Here is a 21,739-nt window from a genome sequence, read left to right on the forward strand (position 1 = left end):
TGGTGCCATCATCATATCTGAGGTTATTGATATTTTTCCTGGCAATCTTGATTCCAGCGATTCCAGCTTGTGCTTCCTCCAGCCCAGCATTTCTCATGATGTACTCTGCATAGAAGTTTAATAAGCAGGGTGACAATGTACAGCCTTGATGTACTCCTTTTCCTATTTGGAACCAGTCTGTTGTTCCATGTCCAGTTCTAACTGCTGCTTCCTGACCTGCATACAGATTTCTCAGGAGGCAGGTCAGGTGGTCTGGTATTCCCATCTCTTTAAGAATTTTCCACATCTCTTATTAATTCAGCATAATACCTTGCCAAGATTCTGTTATCTCTGTGTTCTGGATATCTGGAATACAGTTTTAGGAGCCAGGAAATGTAATCAAAGGAGGCCCCAAGCAGAATGTGAAGTTGCTCAGTCGTGTCCAACCCTTTGCGACCCCATGGACTGTAGCCTACCTGGCTCCTCTGTCCATGGGATTTGCAAGGCAGTAGTACTGGAGTGGATTGCCATTTCCTTCTCCAGGGGATCTTTCTGACCCAGGGATCGAACCCAGGTCTCCCACATTGTACACAGACACTTTACCGTCTGAGCCACCAGGGAAGTAATAGCTGCCACCAAATCAGATCACAGGTTGGTAGGAGGAACTAAAGATGCCAATAGAGTGATGACCAAGAAGAGAACACCTGATGCTGTGGGGAAAGCTTAGTATTCACACAAGGCCTTACAGAGCGACTGAGGGTATTTCTTTATATCAGCAATAGTTGAGTAGTAGTTTATGTCAGTGACCTTGCGCCATCAGGAAAGGATTGGCGATTTTTAGTTGATTGTGTATAAGAATTATGTCATTTTAGAAATATTAACATATTTCTATGTTATTTTAGAAATGTTTACACCAACAGCAGTAGAAGAAAGCATTAGTAAACATTGAGCTTTAGTAGATTAGGAAAAATCTCATTTGTCAAACACCTTGATTATTCCAACCAAATGAAGTATAACTGCAGAAACAATAGGGTAGGATGAAGTGAATAGTTAGTAGCAGCTATTGATTTAATAGTGATATGTTTACTATAGCAGAGTAAGTTAAAGTGGCAAATAATCCAAAACCCCCTTCATTTTAGCTTTCAGTGTATTGAACTTCCGCTGATGCCGCACCTCCCTTCGGGTGTGATTGCATTTCCCTGATTGCTGCCACAGAAAAACCTTCATCCATCCTCCTTTCCATTCTTCCATCTCTGATTCCCTTTCTCTTTTGTTTGCTTTTGTATATTTGCTTAGTTATTATTTTTGTCCTTGTTTTATACAGTCAGTATTTGTTTAGATTTACCAGTGTTTACCTTTTTCTTTGCTCATCTTTCCTTGTATCTCAGAACTTTCTGGCATCATCCTCTTTAAGTCTGTCGTTTAGAAGTTCACTTTTTGAGGGCTCATTGATAGTAAATTAATTATTATTCTGTGAAAGTATTAGTTGCTCAGTCGTATCTGACTCTTTGAGACCCCATAGACTGTAGCCCGCCTAGGCTCCTCTGAACTTGGGATTCTCCAGGCAAGAATATTGGAGTGGGTTGCCATTCCCTTCTCCGAGGGATCTTCAGACCCAGGGATTGAACCTGGGTCTCTTGCATTGCAGGTGGATTCTTTACTGTCTGTGCCATCAAGGAACCCCATTGTTCTGAAAATGTCCTTATTTTGCTTTTGATCTTTGAAGATATTTTCACTGGATACAAAATTCTAGTTTAGCAGCTTATCAGTTTCAAGGTCACTTTCCACTGTCTTCTGGCTTCCATTGTTGCTGTTGCAAGTAACTGTTTGTCTAAATGTTGATTCTTTATACGTACTCAGATTTTTTGTAGATACTTTTAAGATCTTCTTTTTGAATTGCTGATTCTGAAGATTCACTAATAATCTAAGAGAGATTAAGTGTTGTCATCTTTCTGTATTTCCTGCTTGGGATTCAGAGAGATATCTGGATATAGTGACTGGTGTTGTACATCAGTTCTGAATTCTCTTTGAAGGTTGCCTTCCCTGTTTTTTCTTCTCTTCTTTCTCTTCTCACCCCTCCTCTTTCACCTCTTCTTTCTTGTTGAAATTTGACCAGCTATATTCTGAACTCTTTTGCTCTCTGACATGTCTTGTAATCTCTTTTATATTAAACATGTCTTAATCTCTGGATTTATTCTGCACAATTTCTTCAGGTCTATTTTTCAGTTCTCTTTTTATTTCTTTCATTTTGTCTAATCTGCTATTTAACTTACCCCTTGAATCTTTTTTTAAACCTTTTTTTTTTATTGTGAAATAAAACACATCAAGAAAAGTGCCTGAAACAAAAATATTAATATAATAGCTAGATAGTTTATCTAAAGAGAACAGTGTGTAACTGGAAACTAGGTCAAGAAACAGTATTTACTAGCACCCCAGAAGCTCCCCTTGTGGCCCCTTGTAATCATTGTCCCCCCCACCAGGGTTACTATTATCTTGATTTTATGGTATTTACTTTCTTGTCTTTCTTTACACTTTTACTACTTAAACATGAATCCCTAGACACTATAGTTAAGTTTTGTCTGCTTTTAAAATTTAATGTAAATGAAAATATCTAGTATGTATTTTGTGTCTGGCTTCCTTTGTTCCAACATTATGCTTGTAATGTTTACCCATGTTGTGTGTGACTGTGATTTCATTACCATATGTCCATTGTGTGAATGTATCATGATTTATTCATCCATTTTAATGTTGATGAACTTTTGGGTTGTTCACGGTTTGGGGCTGTTACGAAGAATGCTGAAGTGAACAAATGCACTTATTATTGGGTGTACAGTATTTATGAGTGGAGTCCTGGGTCTTGGAGTTTTATGTATATCTTTAACTCTTATAAATAATGCTAAATTGTATTCCAAGATGGTTTTAACTAGTTTACCCTCATCCGTAGTAATGAATGTACCCGTTGTTTTCAGCCATTTTCAGAAGTGGTTCTAAAAATTTAACTTCTCACTAAGACTGTATGAAAATTGCCTTTGTCCAATATCCTTGTCCACATCTGGTACTGTCAGATTTTAAAATTTTAGCTCTTCTAATGGATGTGTAGTCATATTTCATTGTGGTTTTAATTTGCATATCCCTGATTAGCTCTGAGAGTGAGCATCTTTTTAAAAACTTTCTATTGATCATTTGGATATCTTTTTTTAATGGAGTACCTGTTTAAGTCATTTCCCTCCTTTTTTTATTTAATCAAGTTTTCTTTTTCTTACTGATTTATAGGCGTTCTTTTATATTATAGTTACGAACCCTTTGTGAGTTAAATGTGTTGTAAATGTCTTCCCCCATTCTATGGATTGCCTTTACATTCTTTTGAAGCTTGATGATCAGAAAATCTACATAGTGCTGTATGACAAGCCTTACCTTGTCTCTCTAGTCATGAGTATACTCTCCTATATTATTTTCTTGGAGTTTTATAGTTTTAACCTTGCATATTTAGATTTTATACTCTATCTGGAATTGAGTGTGTGTGTGTGTGTGTGTGTGTGTGTGTGTGTGTGTGTATGATGTGAGGTATAGTTGAGTTTCATTTTTTACCCTCATGGATATTCAGTTGTCCTAGCACCATTGGTTGAAAAGATAAAAATTTTTCTCACTGCTGTGCAATGCTACTTTACTATAAAACAGGCATCTGTATATGAGTTGATCTATTTCTGGACACTCTAGTAATCTAATTTTCTATTCTTCCACGGGTGGTCACAAACTGTCTTGGTTATGGTTGCTTCATAATGACTCTTGATAGATGTGACAGCAAAACTTCCTCTTTTTTTTTGGCCTGACCTTAAGTTCTCTGACCAGAGATTGAACCTGTGCCCCCCTGCAGTGGAAGCACAGAGTCTTAACCACTGGACCTCCAAGGAAGTCCCAGCAAGACTTTCTATCTTGTTATTTTCCCAGAAGGTCTTGGATATTCTCGGTCCTTTGCATTTCCTTAAATATTTTAGAATCGACTTTTTAAGTTCTACCAAAGAAAAATTCTTGATGTTTTGATTGCAGGATCTAATAGATCAGTTTATGAGGAAATGACCTTATTCTAATATTGAGTTTTCTAATATAAAAATATTTATTTAGATCATTAACTTCTCTTAGTAATGTATTTGTAGTTTTATGAGATTTAATAAATTCTATTACAAGTGAAATATTAAAAGATGTTGTTTCTGATAGATAGAAATGTCATTTTATTAAAGAACTTAACTAAACCCACTTATTAATTCTAATTACTTGTAGATTCTTTTGGATTTCTGTGTAAACTGTTATGTCATCTGTGAAGAGAGAATTTTCTTTCCAGTCCTTACACTTTGTATTTTTTTTCCTGCCTTACTGTTCTGGCCAGGATCATAATAGAGTACTCAGTATGAGTGGTGATAGTAGGCATCCTTGATTCATTCCCTATCGTAGAATGACAGCTTTCAACATTTTCACATTGAGTATGTTGGTTGCATAGCATCATCGACTCAATGGATATTAGTCTGGGCAAACTCTGGGAGATAGTGAAGGACAGGGAAGCCTGGCATTCTGCAGTCCATGGGGTCGCAAATAGTCGGATATGACTTAGCAACTGAAGACAACAAATGTTATCTGTAGTAAGGTTTGTTTACAGATTGAGTGAGTGAGTGAGTGAGTGAAGTCGCTCAGTTGTGTCCGACTCTTTGCGACCCCGTGGGCTACCAGGCTCCTCCGTCCATGGGATTCTCCAGGCAAGAATACTGGAGTGGGTTACCATTTCCTTCTCCAGGGGATCTTCCCGATCCAGGGATTGAACCTGGGTCCCCCGCATTGGAGGCAGACGCTTTAACCTCTGAGCCACCAGGGAAGCCCTGTTTACAGATTAAATATATTCAATTCTATTCTTGGTTTCTTTTTCTTTTTAACTTATTTGGCTGTGCTGGGTCTTAGTTGTAGCACTCAGGATCTTCCTTGCAGCATATGAGATCTAGTTCCCTGACCAAGGATCAAACCTGGTCCCTTGCATTGGGAGCACAGAGGCTTAACCATGGGACCACCGGGGAAGTTTCTACTCTTGATTCTTAAGCGCTTTTATGTTGTTTTGTTTTTCTAGTCGCTTATGTGATCTTAGTTCCCTAACCAGGAAGTGAACTCAGACTCTTGGCAGTGAAAGCATGGAGTCCTAATTGCCAGACTACCAGGGAATTCACTAGAGGTTTTTTTTTTTTTTTTTGGAAGAATGAAATGTTGTTGGAGCAATATAGATGGATCCAGAGGATACCAAGTCAGACAAAGACAGATATTCTAGGATATCATCTAATATGATACAAATGAATCTATATACAAAACAGAAATAGATTCACAGACATAGAAAACAAATCCATTTTCTGTTTAACAAAGGGAAAAGTGGGTGGAGGAGGGATAAATTAAAAGTGTAGGATTAACAGATATAAACTGTTATACATAAAATAGATAAACAACAAAGGTTTATTATATATCTTGTAATAACCTATAATGGAAATTAATCTGAAATATATGTACAACTGAATCACTTTGCCCTACACCTGAAACTAACAATTTTATAAATCAATTATATTTCAGCTTTTTAAGTTTTTTTTTAATTTTTTTTAAGCTTTTTTAAAATCATGAATAGTTGTTGAATTTTATCAAGTGCCTCTTCTGCATTTCTTGAGATGAGTATGTGGTTTTTCTCTGTTAGTCTGTTGTTGTGATGAAATACATTAATTTTTAAATTCCTGGAATAAACCCAACTTGGTCATGATGTCTTATTCTCCTTATACATTGTTGCTGATTTCATTTTGCTAGTGTTTTTAAGAAAATCTATATTCATGAGTGATACTGGCTTATAATTCTACTTTCTAGAAATGACCTAGTCAGATTTTTTTTTTTTCCTTGTCGGATTTTGACTAAAGTATGAGGCTGGCTTCATACAATAGGTTAGGGCTGTTCATTATTTTTGTGTTCTCTGGAAAAGTTTGTGTAAGAGTGTCAATTCTTTTTTCCTTAAATGTTTGATTAAAATCTACTGGTGAAACCATCTGGAATTTTCTTTTAAAGGAGGTTTCTGAATTATGAATACAATATTAAGATAGTTTGGAGGCTATTCATATTTCCTATTTCTTCATGTCTATTTTGATAAATTATATTTTTCATCTAAATCTGTCTTTTTTTTTCAAAATTTTAAATTACAGACGTATACTTATTTATAATATCCTCTAACAATTTTTTTTCCCTATCAGAGGGATATGTAAGGATGGCTCCTTTTGCATTTTTGACATTGCTTATTTGCTTCTCTCTTTTTTCTTGATTACTCCTTCCATGTGTTTATCAATGTTATTAGTCTTTTCAAAAAATCAGCTCTGGCGTTGTTGGTCTTTATTGTTTGTTTGTGTTCTATTACACCAATTTGCGCTGTTCATTATTTCTTTTCTTCTACTTGCCTGAGTATAATTTGCTATTCTCCGTCTATTCGTCAACCTACTCTAATCTGACATCCTATCATACTGCTGCACTGAAAGTGATGAAGTTGATGGCTTTCTTGTTTTCCAATTCAGTGGACACTTATTTGGACTCATGTTATGCTAGCTCTCCAGAGCATCTGTGTAATTCCTGCACGAGACATTGTCTCTGGCTTTCATGCCATCAGTTCAGTTCAGTTCAGTTGCTCAGTCATGTCCGACTTTTTGTGACCCCATGAATCTCAGCACGCCAGGCCTCCCTGTCCATCACCAACTCCCGGAGTTCACTCAGACTCATGTCCATCGAGTCAGTGATGCCATCCAGCCATCTCATCCTCTGTCGTCCCCTTCTCCTCCTGCCGCCAATCCGTCCCAGCATCAAAGTCTTTTCCAATGAGTCAACTCTTCGCATGAGGTGGCCAAAGTACTGGAGTTTCAGCTTTAGCATCATTCTTTCCAAAGAAATCCCAGGGCTGATCTCCTTCAGAATGGACTGGTTGGATCTCCTTGCAGTCCAAGGGGCTCTCAAGAGTCTTCTCCAACACCACAGTTCAAAAGCATCAATTCTTCGGCACTCAGCTTTCTTCACAGTCCAACTCTCACATCCATACATGACTACTGGAAAAACCATAGCCTTGACTAGACGGACCTTAGTTGGCAAAGTAATGTCTCTGCTTTTGAATATGCTATCTAAGTTGGTCATAACTTTTCTTCCAAGGAGTAAGCGTCTTTTAATTTCATGGCTGCAGTCACCATCTGCAGTGATTTGGGAGCCCCCAAAATAAAGTCTGACACTGTTTCCCCATCTATTTCCCATGAAGTGATGGGACCGGATGCCATGATCTTCGTTTTTTGAATGTTGAGCTTTAAGCCAACTTTTTCACTCTCCTCTTTCACTTTCATCAAGAGGCTTTTTAGTTCCTCTTCACTTTCTGCCATAAGGGTGGTGTCATCTGCATATCTGAGGTTATTGATATTTCTCCCGGCAATCTTGATTCCAGCTTGTGTTTCTTCCAGTCCAGTGTTTCTCATGATAGACTCTGCATAGCAGTTAAATAAGCAGAGTGACAATATACAGCCTTGACATACTCCTTTTCCTATTTGGAACCAGTCTGTTGTTCCGTGTCCAGTTCTAGCTGTTGCTTCCTGACCTGCATGCAGATTTCTCAAGAGGCAGGTCAGGTGGTCTGGTATTCCCATCTCTTTCAGAATTTTCCACAGTTTATTGTGATCCATACAGTCAAAGGCTTTGGCATAGTCAATAAAGCAGAAATAGATGTTTTTCTGGAACTCTCTTGCTTTTCCCATGATCCAGCGGATGTTGGCAATTTGATCTCCGGTTCCTCTGCCTTTTCTAAAACCAGCTTCAACATCAGGGAGTTCACGGTTCATGTATTGCTGAAGCCTGGCTTGGAGAATTTTGAGCATTACTTCACTAGCATGTGAGATGAGTGCGATTGTGCAGTAGTTTGAGCATTCTTTGGCATTGCCTTTCTTTGGAATTGGAATGAAAACTGACCTTTTCCATTCATGCCATCACACTCCCCTATTTCCTATCTTATTGGTCTTTCCTCTGTTTAAAAAAAATTTTTGTTTAATTTATTTTTACTTTTGGCTGTGCTGAGTCTTTGCTGCTGCGCAGGCTTTTCTCTAGTTGCGGTGCAGGGCTTCTCATTGCGGTGGCTTCTCCTGCTGTGGAGCACGGGCTCCAGAGTGCATAGGCTTCAGTAATTGAGGCACATGGGCTCAGTAGTTGCAGCTTCCAGGCTTCAGAGCACAGGCTCAATAGTTCATGGGCTTAGCTGCTGCAAGACATGTGGAATCTTCCTGGACTAGGGATTGAACCCATGTCTCCTGCATTGGCAGGCAGATTCTTTACCACTGAGCCACCAGGAAAGCCCCTAGTCTTCCTCTTTTTCCTTTTCTGATCCCCCTTCTACCTCATATCTAAAAATTGAGATGGCTTATGCTTGGTCTCTTCTGTACCCACCCCAGTTCAAACTCAGATGCCCACAAGGTCCAGATAGGAAATGTCAGTGAATGATGTAGAGAGATTGTTTTGCACTTTTGAAGGCATAAGAATAGTTTTCAATTTCATAAAGAAATATGTTCCCTTCCTTTTTTCTTTAAACACAAGGTCTATGATCTATTTTCCATTTTCCTAGTTTTGATAGGGACATGGACTGAGAAACATTTCTCTGTATTGGAGAAACAGTGGTTTACAGCTACAATGATAAATGGGAAATGACAGTTGGCTTCAGTGTTGAGAAGACATTATGGTGAATTAGAGAATTTGTGCTTTATGCAAATGAAGAAGCTGCTGTGCAGTTCAAGCCAAGTGTTGCCAGATTGTCCAGTTCTTTAAAAAGAAACTTAACATAATAGATTTTTTAAAATGTGAGCTCCACTAATTTAAAAGTTCTGACACTGTTTTTTAAATGTGGAGACCAAAAAAATCATATTAAACATATCTGTGGGTCAGCATCTCTAACTTGTGTCCTCTATATTCTTTTTCTAAGGGATCTCATGTAATTTTGTGGCTTTAAGTGTCATGATAAGCTGAAGACTTTCAACATTAGAACTCCAGCTCTTTATATCCATCTATCTACTTGAATCCTCCCTTGAATGTCTAATAGTCATCTCAGACTTAATATGTTCCTAACAGAGCTCTTGATTTTTCTTCTCACACTTATATTATCCCTAGTCTTCTCCACCTTTAAGATTAAAATCAGAGAGACATCCTCCCCCTTACAGGTTGTCTAACAGAAGTGATATGATTGAAAGTCAGACACAAATAGGCAGTTATAGAATGTTAAGTTTCTTTATTGGCAAAATATATGGAAATTCAAAGAAGCAGTTATAGAAAGCAGGAAATAATCCAGCATTCTCCCAGATAGAGGTATGTGTTTCCAGATTCCCCCGAGTTACCCATGGTGATGTGCAACTGTGGATAAATCCTGTACAAAATGAGGATTCTTCCATGCTTTAGAAGCTATTATTGCCTTTCTCCTGGAGGCAGGGGATGGAGATGTTAACTATCTTTCCAACCCCTGACTCCTGCCTGATTTTTTTCTGGAGTCTCTGGCTATAGACAACCTTGCTTAACAGATGCAAATAATTAGTGTAATAAAGACTGAATGAAGTGAAGGTCATTTTCCCAAGAGCATCCCTCTGCAGGCCTAGGCTTCAGGCTTGCCTGAAGTCACCTCCCTTTTCCTTACTATTAACCCTTCCCTTCCATTTAGGAAGTATTACCAATGGTAGCTCTGAAATAGATTTTGCATCGTCTACACCTTTACATCTCCTCTATTTCCTTTCTAGTCCAAGCCTCAAGTATTTCTTATCTGCACCTTTGCAATGCCTCCTGACTGGCCTCCCTACTTGGACTCTTATATACCCACGATCCCTTCTCCATTGAGTTAGCAAAGTGATCTTTTAAAAATGCATGCTTGATCACCTCAGTTCCTGCTTAAAAGCCTCCACTGCATTGTATAAAACCAAGGTGTCTTAATTATGTGTTCTTAATGACTCACCTTCTTTCGCTTCTCTCAGCATCTCTCATTTTGTCTCCTATTCTCTTTCCATCCTCTTTCTTACTACTTTCCAGCCTCATTGGGCCTTCATTCTGTTGCCCGAATGGACAAGTTCATTCCTTCAAAGCCATGGTCTAATTTAACTGATTCATTAACTCCACAGAGGGGGTGCTCAATGTGCATGCATGCTAAGTCGCTCAGTCTTGTCCTCTTTGCGACCCTATGGACTGTAGCCCACCAGGCTCTTCTGTCCCTGGATTCTTCAGGCAAAAATGCAGGAGTGGGTTGCCATGCCCTCCTCCAGAGGATCTTCCCAACCCAGTTATTGAACCTGTGGCTCCTGTATTGCAGGCAGATTCTTTACTGCTAGTTAACTTTGTTCCAGCCTACAAATATGGTTTCGGATTTTTCTTTGCTCCCTGCTGCCATCGTGGGGTCATTTAAAGAATCACAGACTTTTCCATAATCTCTCAACCAATTCTCTCTAAGTGAATCACTGAAATATAGAAAAAGTGTTAGAAATTTTGTTTACGATGATTGATGGCACCATCCATTTAAAATTTTTGCTCTTGTGTGTATTTAATAACATCTATATTCTGAAGGAGATCAACCCTGAGATTTCTTTGGAAGGAATGATGCTAAAGCTGAAGCTCCAGTACTTTGGCCACCTCATGCGAAGAGTTGACTCATTGGAAAAGACTCTGATGCTGGGAGGGATTGGGGGCAGGAGGAGAAGGGGACGACCCAGGATGAGATGGCTGGATGGCATCACTGACTCGATGGACGTGAGTCTGAGTGAACTCCGGGAGATGGTGATGGACAGGGAGGCCTGGCGTGCTGCAATTCATACGGTCGCAAAGAGTCGGAGACAACTGAGCGACTGAACTGAACTGAATTGAACTGATATCATTAGTATAGTATAGTACCACATTTATACGATTTAAAATGCATGTGTATATTTATTGTGTATGTCCCAAATATTTTTTATGAGTTGACTAATCCAGAAAGAAGAAAAAAGACAGTGACCACTGGATTGCATAAGACTAACAAAATTTAAATATGGCTTATTTTTTTCCTATTAAATATAGCATTGGTAAACCAAGAATTTCATTGTTTTCCATGGGTAGTAACTGATGTCAGGGCAAAAAGATGTTGGCAGAGGATGAAATATAAGAAATTAAAACTAGATAGCTTATTCTTTATGTCAAATTGACTCTGCTAGAAGCATTATTCTTCCAATTATACATTGCGTATAAATTGGGTACCTAATGGAATCATAAACGTTTGGATTCCTAGTGGAAAAACCTTAATTATCATTCAGTAGATCTTAAGCACAATCCAGAAAGTACTAAAAAGATAACTTATGTATCTGTTTATTTACTGTATTTTAGACAGTGGAACTTGATTGAAAAGATTTTCAAAGATCCCTGGCCTTAGGAATTAGCAGTGAATATTATATCAAATTAGCAGTGCTAACGGAGAAGGCAATGGCAACCAACTCCAATACTCTTGCCTGGCAAATCCCATGGACAGAGGAGCCTGGTAGGCTGCAGTCCATGGGGTCGCTAGGAGTCGGACACGACTTCACTTTCACTTTCACTTTTCACTTTCATGCTTTGGAGAAGGAAATGGCAACCCACTCCAGTGTTCTTGCCTGGAGAATCCCAGGGACGGGGGTGCCTGGTGGGCTGCCATCTCTGGGGTCACACAGAGTCAGACACGACTGAAGCGACTTAGCAGCAGCAGCAGCAGCAGTGCTAAATATTAGAAGTGGAGATTTTCTACTTTTTCTTGGAGAAACCTGATGTTATACACTGAGGGAATTAAGTGCTAATTAAAAAAAGGTGATTTGGCCACATCCAGGTGAATATTATAGAACAGGAACCAGTAGTTGAATTTCTTCTAGATCTTTTAGACTTTGGCTGAGCCCCAAGAAACAGACACATTGGGCATCAAACTGACCTGCTTTCATTTGAGGATATGGAATAGCCCTCATTGATAAAGCAGTGCCTGAGAAGGGAACTCCTAAAGCTTTTGTGAGTCAAACCATGGTTTTACTTAACATAGAAGCAGAAGCTGAGGATGCAGTCCCTCCTAATTTTATGATTCCTGGTCTAGACTATTTCTTCTACATTCTACAGATTGGGAAATTCAGGTTCCAGTTCTGACTTTGCCCCAGTTTCTCCATGTTTAGGCAGTTTACCTCATTTGTAGCCCTTAGATTTCTTCTCCTGAAAAATGAGAAGGATTGAAATTTATTGAATGCTTAACTTGGCTTCCGTGGATAGCTTTAGGGGACCTTGAATTAATGTGAATTTTGTATGTAAATTTTTCTAGGAATAATTTCCTTAGCTGTAAGCATTTTCTCCAGTTTATCTATTACTTCAAAAAAATTAAAACTAAATCAGTTAATATGTAAAGTTATTTTCATCTCTTAAGATATAAGAATCCTAGCTTATGCTCAGTATACATTTTTATGAACAGCTTATGAACATAAAATGCTGAGAAAGCACTTTGTGCTACAAGGATTTATTATATTGGCAGGTACCCATTTCTTGTTAGTATTGTATTTCCTGCCTTTTTGTGAAAATCAGATCTACAGCCAGTGATGCCCTATAAATGAGTCAGTTTACAAGCATGCACGTTAAAGAGTCTAGAAAATGAAGAATGTATTCTCATTTGGCGCTCATTTCCTTAGCTTTTTAAAACCAATGTGTTTCACATGACTCTGCCAGTGTGTGTGTCCCAGTGCTTCTCCAGGTCAGCTGGTCACTATTTATGGCCTGCTCATATTTCAGGCTCATATTTGGGCCCTCAGTAACCTGTTTAGGCTGCTGTTTCGGAGTCCATTGCATTTGTTAGCAAAGGCTCATCCTTAGGTTTGAGCCAAACTGGTCAGCTCTTCTCTTTGGGAAGTCAAGGGAGTACCTCTCAGACATTTTTGTCAGTGTCACGTTGTTCTTGGTGCTGTGCTGGAGTGTGAGCTGTGGCCCTGTTTTCCTCTGTTGCAGGTGAATTCGGAAGGCAAAGCCAGTCCTCTGTCACTCCTTCAGATGGCCTCTCCAAGTGGCTTCTGTGTTTTGGTTCGCTTGCCCAAGCTGATCTGTGGAGGAAAAACACTACCAAAAACATTATTGGACATTTTGGCAGACGGCACAATTTTAAAAGTCGGAGTAGGGTGTTCAGAAGATGCCAGCAAGCTTCTGCAGGATTATGGCCTCATCGTTAAGGGGTGCCTGGACCTCCGATACCTAGCCATGAGGCAGAGGTATGGTTTGTATGAACACTTGGATTCTTGTAGCTGTGGGGCGAATATTTTAGCAAAAGTTGTAGGTTGCTGCTACTGCTGCTAAGTCACTTCAGTCGTGTCCCACTCTGTGCGACCCCAGAGACGGCAGCCCACCAGGCTCCCCTGTCCCTGGGATTCTCCAGTCAAGAACACTGGAGTGGGTTGCCATTTCCTTCTCCAATGCATGAAAGTGAAAAGTGAAAGTGAAGTCGCTCAGTCATGTCCAACTCTTAGTGACCCCATGGACTGCAGCCTACCAGGCTCCTCCGTCCATGGGATTTTCCAGGCAAGAGTACTGGAGTGGGGTGCCGTTGCCTTTTACTGAGATTCAATAACGAAGCCTCTAAAATACTTTAGAAGCTTAGAGGCATCTAAGATGCCTGTTGAATTTGTGAGGAAATTTTCCACCTTCTGAGAAAACTTTAGCTACCTAGAACTGGTCTTTTAGTGAAACATTAATAAGGTATCTCTCTCTATAAGCTACAGGTTGTAAACTGATGAACTCCTTAGGCAAATTAGAGTTGCAGATTTTTCTTTTTTTTGGCCTGGTGGTGTCACCTGACCTCAGATATGCAGATGACACCACTCTTATAGCAGAAAGTGAAAAGGAACTAAAAAGCCTCTTGATGAAAGTGAAAGAGGAGAGTGAAAAAGTTGGCTTAAAGCTCAACATTCAGAAAACGAAGATCATGGCATCCGGTCCCATCACTTCATGGGAAATAGATGGGGAAACAGTGGAAACAGTGTCAGACTTTATTTTTTTGGGCTCCCAAATCACTGCAGATGGTGACTGCAGCCATGAAATTAAAAGACGCTTACTCCTTGGAAGGAAAGTTATGACCAACCTAGATAGCATGTTGAAAAGCGGAGACATTACTTTGCCAACAAAAGTCCATCTAGTCAAGGCTATGGTTTTTCCTGTGGTCATGTATGGATGTGAGAGTTGGACTGTGAAGAAAGCTGAGTGCTGAAGAATTGATGCTTTTGAACTGTGGTGTTGGAGAAGACTCTTGAGGGTCCCTTGGACTGCAAGGAGATCCAACCAGTCCATTCTGAAGGAGATCAGTCCTGGGTGTTCATTGGAAGGACTGATGCTAAAGATAAAACTCCAATACTTTGGCCACCTCATGCAAAGAGTTGACTCATTGGAAAAGACTCTGATGCTGGGAGGGATTGAGGGCAGGAGGAGAAGGGGACGACAGAGAATGAGATGGCTGGATGGCATCACCGACTCGATGGACATGAGTTTGAGTGAACTCCGGGAGTTGGTGATGGACAGGGAAGCCTGGTATGCTGCGATTCATGGGGTCGCAAAGAGTCGGACATGACTGAGCGACTGAACTGAACTGAACTGAACTGATGATATTTGGGGGAATTTTAGGTGATTTGACTACATGAAGTCAGTTCTGGGTGGTAACAGTTGGCGGGTAGCGCTGTCCTCTTTAGATGAGCATGTTTTGTTCAATTTGCCAGAGTCCCCGCCTCTCCTGCTGTAACCCCTGACTCATCCTGATAAACATTTGAATGTACAAACCATGCTTTAGGCCAAAAATGATGAAACCTAGTGCTTCACTGAGAGGAAGAGATTGTCCTTTCCCTTGGCATTCTATTATTAGGGAAATTCTACCTTTTTTTAAAGGTATATTTTCATGTATATTTGTGGTCCACGTTTTAATAGTGTGAACTGAAACAGCCCTTATCCCTGACTTTCTCCATGACACTGATACTAAACGTTTGGATGATTTGATAAATCAAGAGAAAGCCTGATTAAAATCTATGTTTATCATAATTTTTTAGTATTAAATGAAATTCTATTTTGGCTTAGTAAATAAAACTCATAAAGTGTCAATTTTTTTCTAGTAATATATTAAAATATTTACTATATGATTTTTTTAGCTCAGTATAAGTATTTGGAGTCTACCAGCAAAAGCCACTTTCCGTCAGGCGTTCCTCCCCCTAGCACTGGCTCCCCAGAGGTGCCTGTCATGGTCCGGGCGCGGGTTGGAAAAGAATTTCCAAACATGAGACAGAATGAGAGGAAATAAAGTTTATTAGAGTGGGAGACGCTGTTTGTGGACCAGCTCAAGGGAACCGATGTTGAATGGGGATCCTTAGTCCACTTTTATACCCAGGGCAGAGTACAAGGAGTGGGATGGGGTCTTGCGGGTCATTTGCTGATTGGATGAGGCATGTATACTGGGTGGGGTGAAGAGTAAGGCAAATACCTCCTCCCTATGGGGTAGGAGGGAAGACAGGTTATACTGCTCCATTAATAATTACCTCATGGGGGAGGGAAAGGCAATAAGGGCCTGATTTTTCCATTCCTCCTTTCCAAGACCCTCCTTGGTTTTATCTGCTCTTTTGTTCTTGGGTCACCATAGTGCCCAGCTACTGCTATTAGAGGACGTGTGTATAGCCGCCAGGAATTGACTCTGGAGCGGACTATGTGGGCGGGAGTCCCCATCTTCCTCTTAACAGCTGTGTTACCTTTGGCAAGTTCCTGAGCCTCACTGTTCCTCAGTTCCCTTGTCTGTAAAAAGTAGAAATAGCAATATTCCCATCTCATAGGATTGGTGTGAGGATTGAATGGATTAAACTATGTAAAGAACTTAGAAAGTGTTTGACATATAGTCAGAGTGCTGTGTAAATTTCAGTCATCATCCTCGTCATTACTGCCACCTTCAGCACTATGATCATTCGATTGACTTGTCCTTCCAGATCACTTTCTATCCAGTTACAGCCCTCTTCGTGAGTATATGGGCTTCCCTGATGGTTCAGTGGTAAAGAATCTGTCTGCAATGCAGAAGACGCGGGTTCAATCCCTGGGTCAGGAAGATCCCCTGGAGAAGGAAATGGCAACCCACTCCAGTATTCTTGCCTGAAAAATCCCATGGACAGAGGAGCCTGGAGGGCTGTAGTCCATGGGGTCGCAAAAGAGTCAGACATGACTTAGCAACTGAGCACACACCCATGCATTGTGAGTGTATAGAAGTTATAAGTACCCTTGCTCACATGGCTAAATGCAGAATGGCCAAGTGTCAAAAATTTGGCCAAAGTGGAATATTACTGTAAACTTCTCTAGATATAAGAATGAAGCATTAAGCTTTTTAATTTTTAATGAAATCTTATAAAATTTTAAACATTCTTTATTTTATTATTGAATACTTTAGTAGTAAAATTTAAAATTTTTGACATTATAGTAGCAGAAATTTGACATTATACTTAACACTTTTAGCTATAGGTTGTCCCTGATGTTGGCTATAAGAGATTGATACTTTCATTTGACTTTGGAAAGGAACAAAAATTTTCTTGGTAACGCTGTTCTCTTTTCTTCATGCTCTCTATATTTTTATTATATGTTGCTGCTGCTAAGTCACTTCAGTCGTGTCCGACTCTGTGCGACCCCATTGATGGCAGCCCACCAGGCTCCCCTGTGCCTGGGATTCTCCAGGCAGGAACACTGGAGTGGGTTGCCATTGCCTTCTCCAATGCATGAAAGTGAAAAGCGAAAGTGAAGTCGCTCAGTCGTGTCCAACTCTTCACGACCCTGTGGACTGCAGCCTACCAGGCTCCTCCATCCATGGGATTTTCTAGGCAGTTATTGAAACTTGTGTATGATTCTGGAATGTTTCCTAGTGAAACTTTAAAGTGGCAAAGATGGCCTCTTGTTTTTAATTCATCCTCAAAAAATGTGAAGCTTGCCCAAACATGACATTTAAAAAAAAGATTAATGATCTAAATGGAATTGAATTAATAAAAACCAAGTGCTGCCTTTCAATGAGGGAAATGATTTCAAAATTTTCAAAATACCAAGGCTTGATAAATTGGATAGATGTTAAAAAGATTGAAATAAGGATTTTCCTGGTGGTCCAGTGGCAAAAATCTGCCTGCCAATGCAGGGAACCCAGGTTCAATCCCTGGTCCTGGAAGATCCCGCATGCCACAGAGCAACTAAGCCTGTAGCCCACAACTGCTGAAGCCCACGTGCATAGAGCCCGTGCTCCCCAACAAGAGGAGCCGCTGCAGTGCAAAGCCTGCACACTGCTGCTAGAGAGCAGCCCCTGAGAAAGCCCATGCGCAGCAACCAAGATCCATGCGGCCGGAAATAAAATTTAAAAAATAAATAAAAAAGGATAAAGTAAGTATTTACTGTCATGGAAGGAGGTCCCTGATGCATTAAGTGATAGAGTAAGTTTCAGAACAAAACCAGAACAAATACTAAAACACTATATCTGCTCCCCCATCTAGCCACCTCTTTGCTTATCTGTAGAAAGTGTCTGGAAGGGCCACAGCATAACTCATAAGGGTCATTATTCTTGAGGAGTGGAAGTGAGGGGGTGGAGGACTTCTACTTTTCACTGATTACTCTTCTCTGTTGTCTGCATTTTTAACAATAAGCATTCATTTCTTTAATAATTACTATTATAAAGGAAAACATGAAAAGATTTTAAAGAGAAAGTACTTTGTTTACCGCAAAGTCTTCATTCCCATCAATTGGACCCTGACCTTATATATTTCACATAAGTATATCTGGACTTTTTTTTTTAACTTTTTATTCAGTGCTGCCATTTGGGGGCGATGAAATCCATCAAGTTACTGCTTGTTTTTGTAAGGAAAGACTTCCTTTTCTTTATTATTACAATGATTTCATTTTTCAGAGTAACTGAGGGAGTCCTGTATATCTAACACTGACGGGAACCTCATCTCCTAGCTTCCTCTAAAACTTCTAAGCTCTCACCTGGTAACCAGGAAGTCAGCCCCACTTGTGTAGACTGATTTGTTCTTTTTATTTTTGGACTGATATATTCTTAATTTTACATTAAACTTTATTTGAACTTTCCAATCTTTGGCTAAGTTAATTTTTTTCACCTCCCTGCAGCTATTTTAATCAGAAAGTGTTAAAAGAGTAGAGGATTATTTGATTTTATGGTATCTTCACTCCCTCAGTGAAGATAGCCTTATCATATTTTTCAAATTTGAAAAGTAATGCACAAACACAAGCCAATTCAAATATAAAAAATGTAAGGATTTCTGATCACCCCAAACCCTACACCTAGAGATAGCATCACTAACATTTGATTAATATTTTTCTACTTAACTCTTTGTGCTTCTTCTCTCTCACATACCTAGAGTGACATACACACATTTATTGTGTACTATATATATATTAATACAAAGAGTTCATAACATATGTTTTCTTTAATAATCTCTTTTTACTTCGCTAATATGTCATGGACATCTTTTCACATCAGTATAGATCCACATCCTTATTTTTAACAGCTATGTGGAATTTAATTGCATAGATATTTAACTAGTCTTCTATTGAGGGTGTTAGATTATTTCCAGTTCTTTGCTACTATAAATAGTGCTGTAATGAAGATTGTTTTATGTACATTTGCCTGAGGATAATTTACTAGAAGTAGAATTATCAAATCACAGAATATTCCTGTTCAAAGTTTTGATAGCTAAAAAAGCCTTGACTGTGTGGATCACAACAAACTGTGGAAAATCCTTAAAGAGATGGGAATACCAGACCACCTTACCTGCCTCCTGAGAAATCTGTATGCAGGTCAAGAAGTAACAGTTAGAACTGGACATGGAGCAACGGGCTGGTTCAAAATTGGGAAAGGAGTCAAGACTGTATGTTGTCACCCTGCTTATTTAATTTATATGCAGACTACATCATGTGAAATGCTGGGCTGGATGAATCACAAGGTGGAGTCAAGGTTCCTGGGAGAAATATCAACAACCTCAGATATGCAGATGATACCACCCTAATGGCAGAAAGTGAAGAGGAACTTAAGAGCCTCTTGATGAAGGTGAAAGAGGAGAGTGAAAAAGCTGGCTTAAAACTCAGCAAAAAACAAGATCATGGCATCTGGTTTTATCACTTCATGGCAAATAGATGAGGGGAAAATAGAAAGAGTGACATGCTTTATTTTCTTGAGCTCCAAAATCACTGTGGATGGTGGGTACAGCCATGAAATTAAAAGATTGCTTGCTCCTTGGAAGAATGGGGAAACCTAGACATTCCTAGGTTTATGACAAACCTAGACAGCATATTGAAAAGCAGAGACATCACTTTGCTGACAAAGATCCGTACTGTCAAACCTATGGTTTTACCAGTAGTCATGTATAGATGTGAGAGCTGGACCATAAAGAAGGCTGAGTGCTGAAGAATTGATGCTTTCAAACTGTGGTGCTGGAGAAGACTCTTGAGAGTTCCTTGGACAGCAAGGAGATCAAACCAGTCAATCCTAAAGAAAATCAACCCTGAATATTATTGGCAAGACTGATGCTGAAGGTGAAGCTCCAATACTTAGGCCACCAGATGGGAAGAGCTGACTCACTGGAAAAGACCCTGATGCTGGGAAAGATTGAAGGCAGGAGGATAAAGGAATGACAGAGGATGAGATGGTTGGATATGATCACTGACTCAATGCACAGGAGTTTGAGCAAACTCTGGGAGATGGTGAAGGATAGGGAAGCCTGGCGTGCTGCAATTCATGGAGTCACAAAGAGTTGGACACGACTTAGCAACTGAACAACAAACAACATTTATTGACAAACTTTTTCATGAAGATTGAACAGATGTTCAGCTCAAAAATTTTAGATTAGACTGTAATTTAATTCTTCATGTTCCACAATACTAGATGTAGTTATTTTTAAAGATCTTCATAATCTGATGGAGGTTAAAATTGTATATACTTTTTGTTTTATTTGATGTAGTGAGATTGAGTATCTGTCATTTGTTTATTGGCCATTTATGTGCCTTTTTCGATTGTCCTTTTCTTGTCCTTTGCCCATTTTTGACACATGATTTTATTTATTTCTTGTAGAAACAATTTGCTCTCTAATGGGCTTAGCCTGAAATCACTCTCTGAGACTGTTTTGAACTTTCCTCTTGACAAGTCCCTTCTGCTTCGCTGCAGCAACTGGGATGCTGAGAATCTTTCTGAGGACCAGGTACTTCTCTTATCAGAGTAGTTGAAGAGTGAAAGAGTCACTGCTTATAAAGTATAATTAAAAACTCTAAGCCTCAAAATGATATATGTTGGGTGGAAATGCCTTAAAATAGCCTCCTTGATGATACTCAAGATAAATGCTCTATAATAATGTACATGCCACTTGAATAAAAGGGTAAGACTCCCTGTTCTATTTTTTTTTTTGAGCATTTACTATATGCCAGGGATTTCAGAAAAATGTAAAATTTTTATCATGAATAAAAATGCATACTTAAAAAAAACTGTGTTATAAGACTTATTATAAGGAACAGCAAGTAGTTCTCCTGCCTTCCTCCCTCATTCTTAATTGCTCTTCCTTCTTTTCAGAGGCAACCAATTTCATTTTTTTCTGATAATTATCATTATATTGTAAAATTGCATGCATATATTACTCTTTCCTTTTCTACATATTATCTTTTGACTTCTTGCTGTGGAAAACAGCAAGATTTAGTGCTCTTGCAATTCCTGTATCCCCATACAGATACTTATTCCCTCCCCCATGCTCCCAACAGAGGTAAATCATCATTTTTATCAGATTAATATCTACTTATATTGATATTATTTATAGCTGCTCCACATAGTCAATTGCAGTTAAGTATTTTTCTTATACAACTCTTTGATTTCCCAGGAGTAGTCATTTATATTTTCGTTTGCTTAGTTTTCTGTATACCTGTTAACTATGTCTACTGCAGACTCTCCTCTCTGCTGGTTCAGACACAGTCAGGTAACTTAGTCATTTAAGTTTCCCTTGGAGCTAGCCCTCGTGGAGTCCTTGGTCTCCCTGTTACTTTCAGGACTGGTTGCTCTGTAGCCCTGCCTGCCAGACTCTCATCCTGTTTGTGTTTACCGTCAGAGTGGGAATTCTCTACACCTCTCTGCTATAGCATGTCCTCTGTTGTACAAATCTTGTGTCTTTTTACTTTCTTGTCCCGGTGGAATACATTGAAAATAGCTTCCTGAGAAAAGGAGAATGAGAAGTTAATTTATGACACGCTGCACATCTGAAAAGATACTTGTTTCCTCTCTGTTAACTGATACTTTGGCTGAGGATAGCATTTTAGGGTGGAAATCATTTTCCTTCAGAACTCTGAAGACAGTGCTGCTTGTAGCTTCCAGTGTTGATGCTGAGTATGTGACTCGTTTTTTCTTCTTTATTCTTAGTTTTAAAATTCATGATGATATACATTAGTGTGAGACATTTTCCCCTATAGTCTTAGAATTCAGTGGACCCTTTCGATCTGAAACTCATGTCTTTCAGTTCAGGGTATCATTCTCATAACATTTCTTAGGAAATTTCCCTTTCTTTTGTTTCTAGAATTCGTATTGTATGTATATTGGATACCTTGAATTAATCTTCTCGTTGTTTTAGTAAAATGTTTTCTCTTTGATTTTCCATCTCTATATTTTTTGTTTTATCTTCTGGGAAATTTCAAGTTTATCTTTCAATATGTCACTCAC

The 21,739-nt window shown here is 39.2% G+C and overlaps 1 protein-coding gene across 1 annotated transcript in view; it reads left to right on the top strand.

The window, feature by feature from the left end:
* Positions 1 to 21,739, top strand: part of EXD2 (exonuclease 3'-5' domain containing 2) — a 56,785-nt gene that overhangs the window by 24,004 nt on the left and 11,042 nt on the right. Inside the window, exons 3-4 of the mRNA XM_052646543.1 lie at positions 13,000 to 13,256; positions 20,117 to 20,243. Coding sequence (XP_052502503.1) covers positions 13,000 to 13,256; positions 20,117 to 20,243 — 384 coding nt within the window. The remainder of the gene's footprint in view (positions 1 to 12,999; positions 13,257 to 20,116; positions 20,244 to 21,739) is intronic.

Source organism: Budorcas taxicolor, chromosome 10 (assembly GCF_023091745.1).
Source record: "Budorcas taxicolor isolate Tak-1 chromosome 10, Takin1.1, whole genome shotgun sequence".
Taxonomy (NCBI): domain Eukaryota; kingdom Metazoa; phylum Chordata; class Mammalia; order Artiodactyla; family Bovidae; genus Budorcas; species Budorcas taxicolor.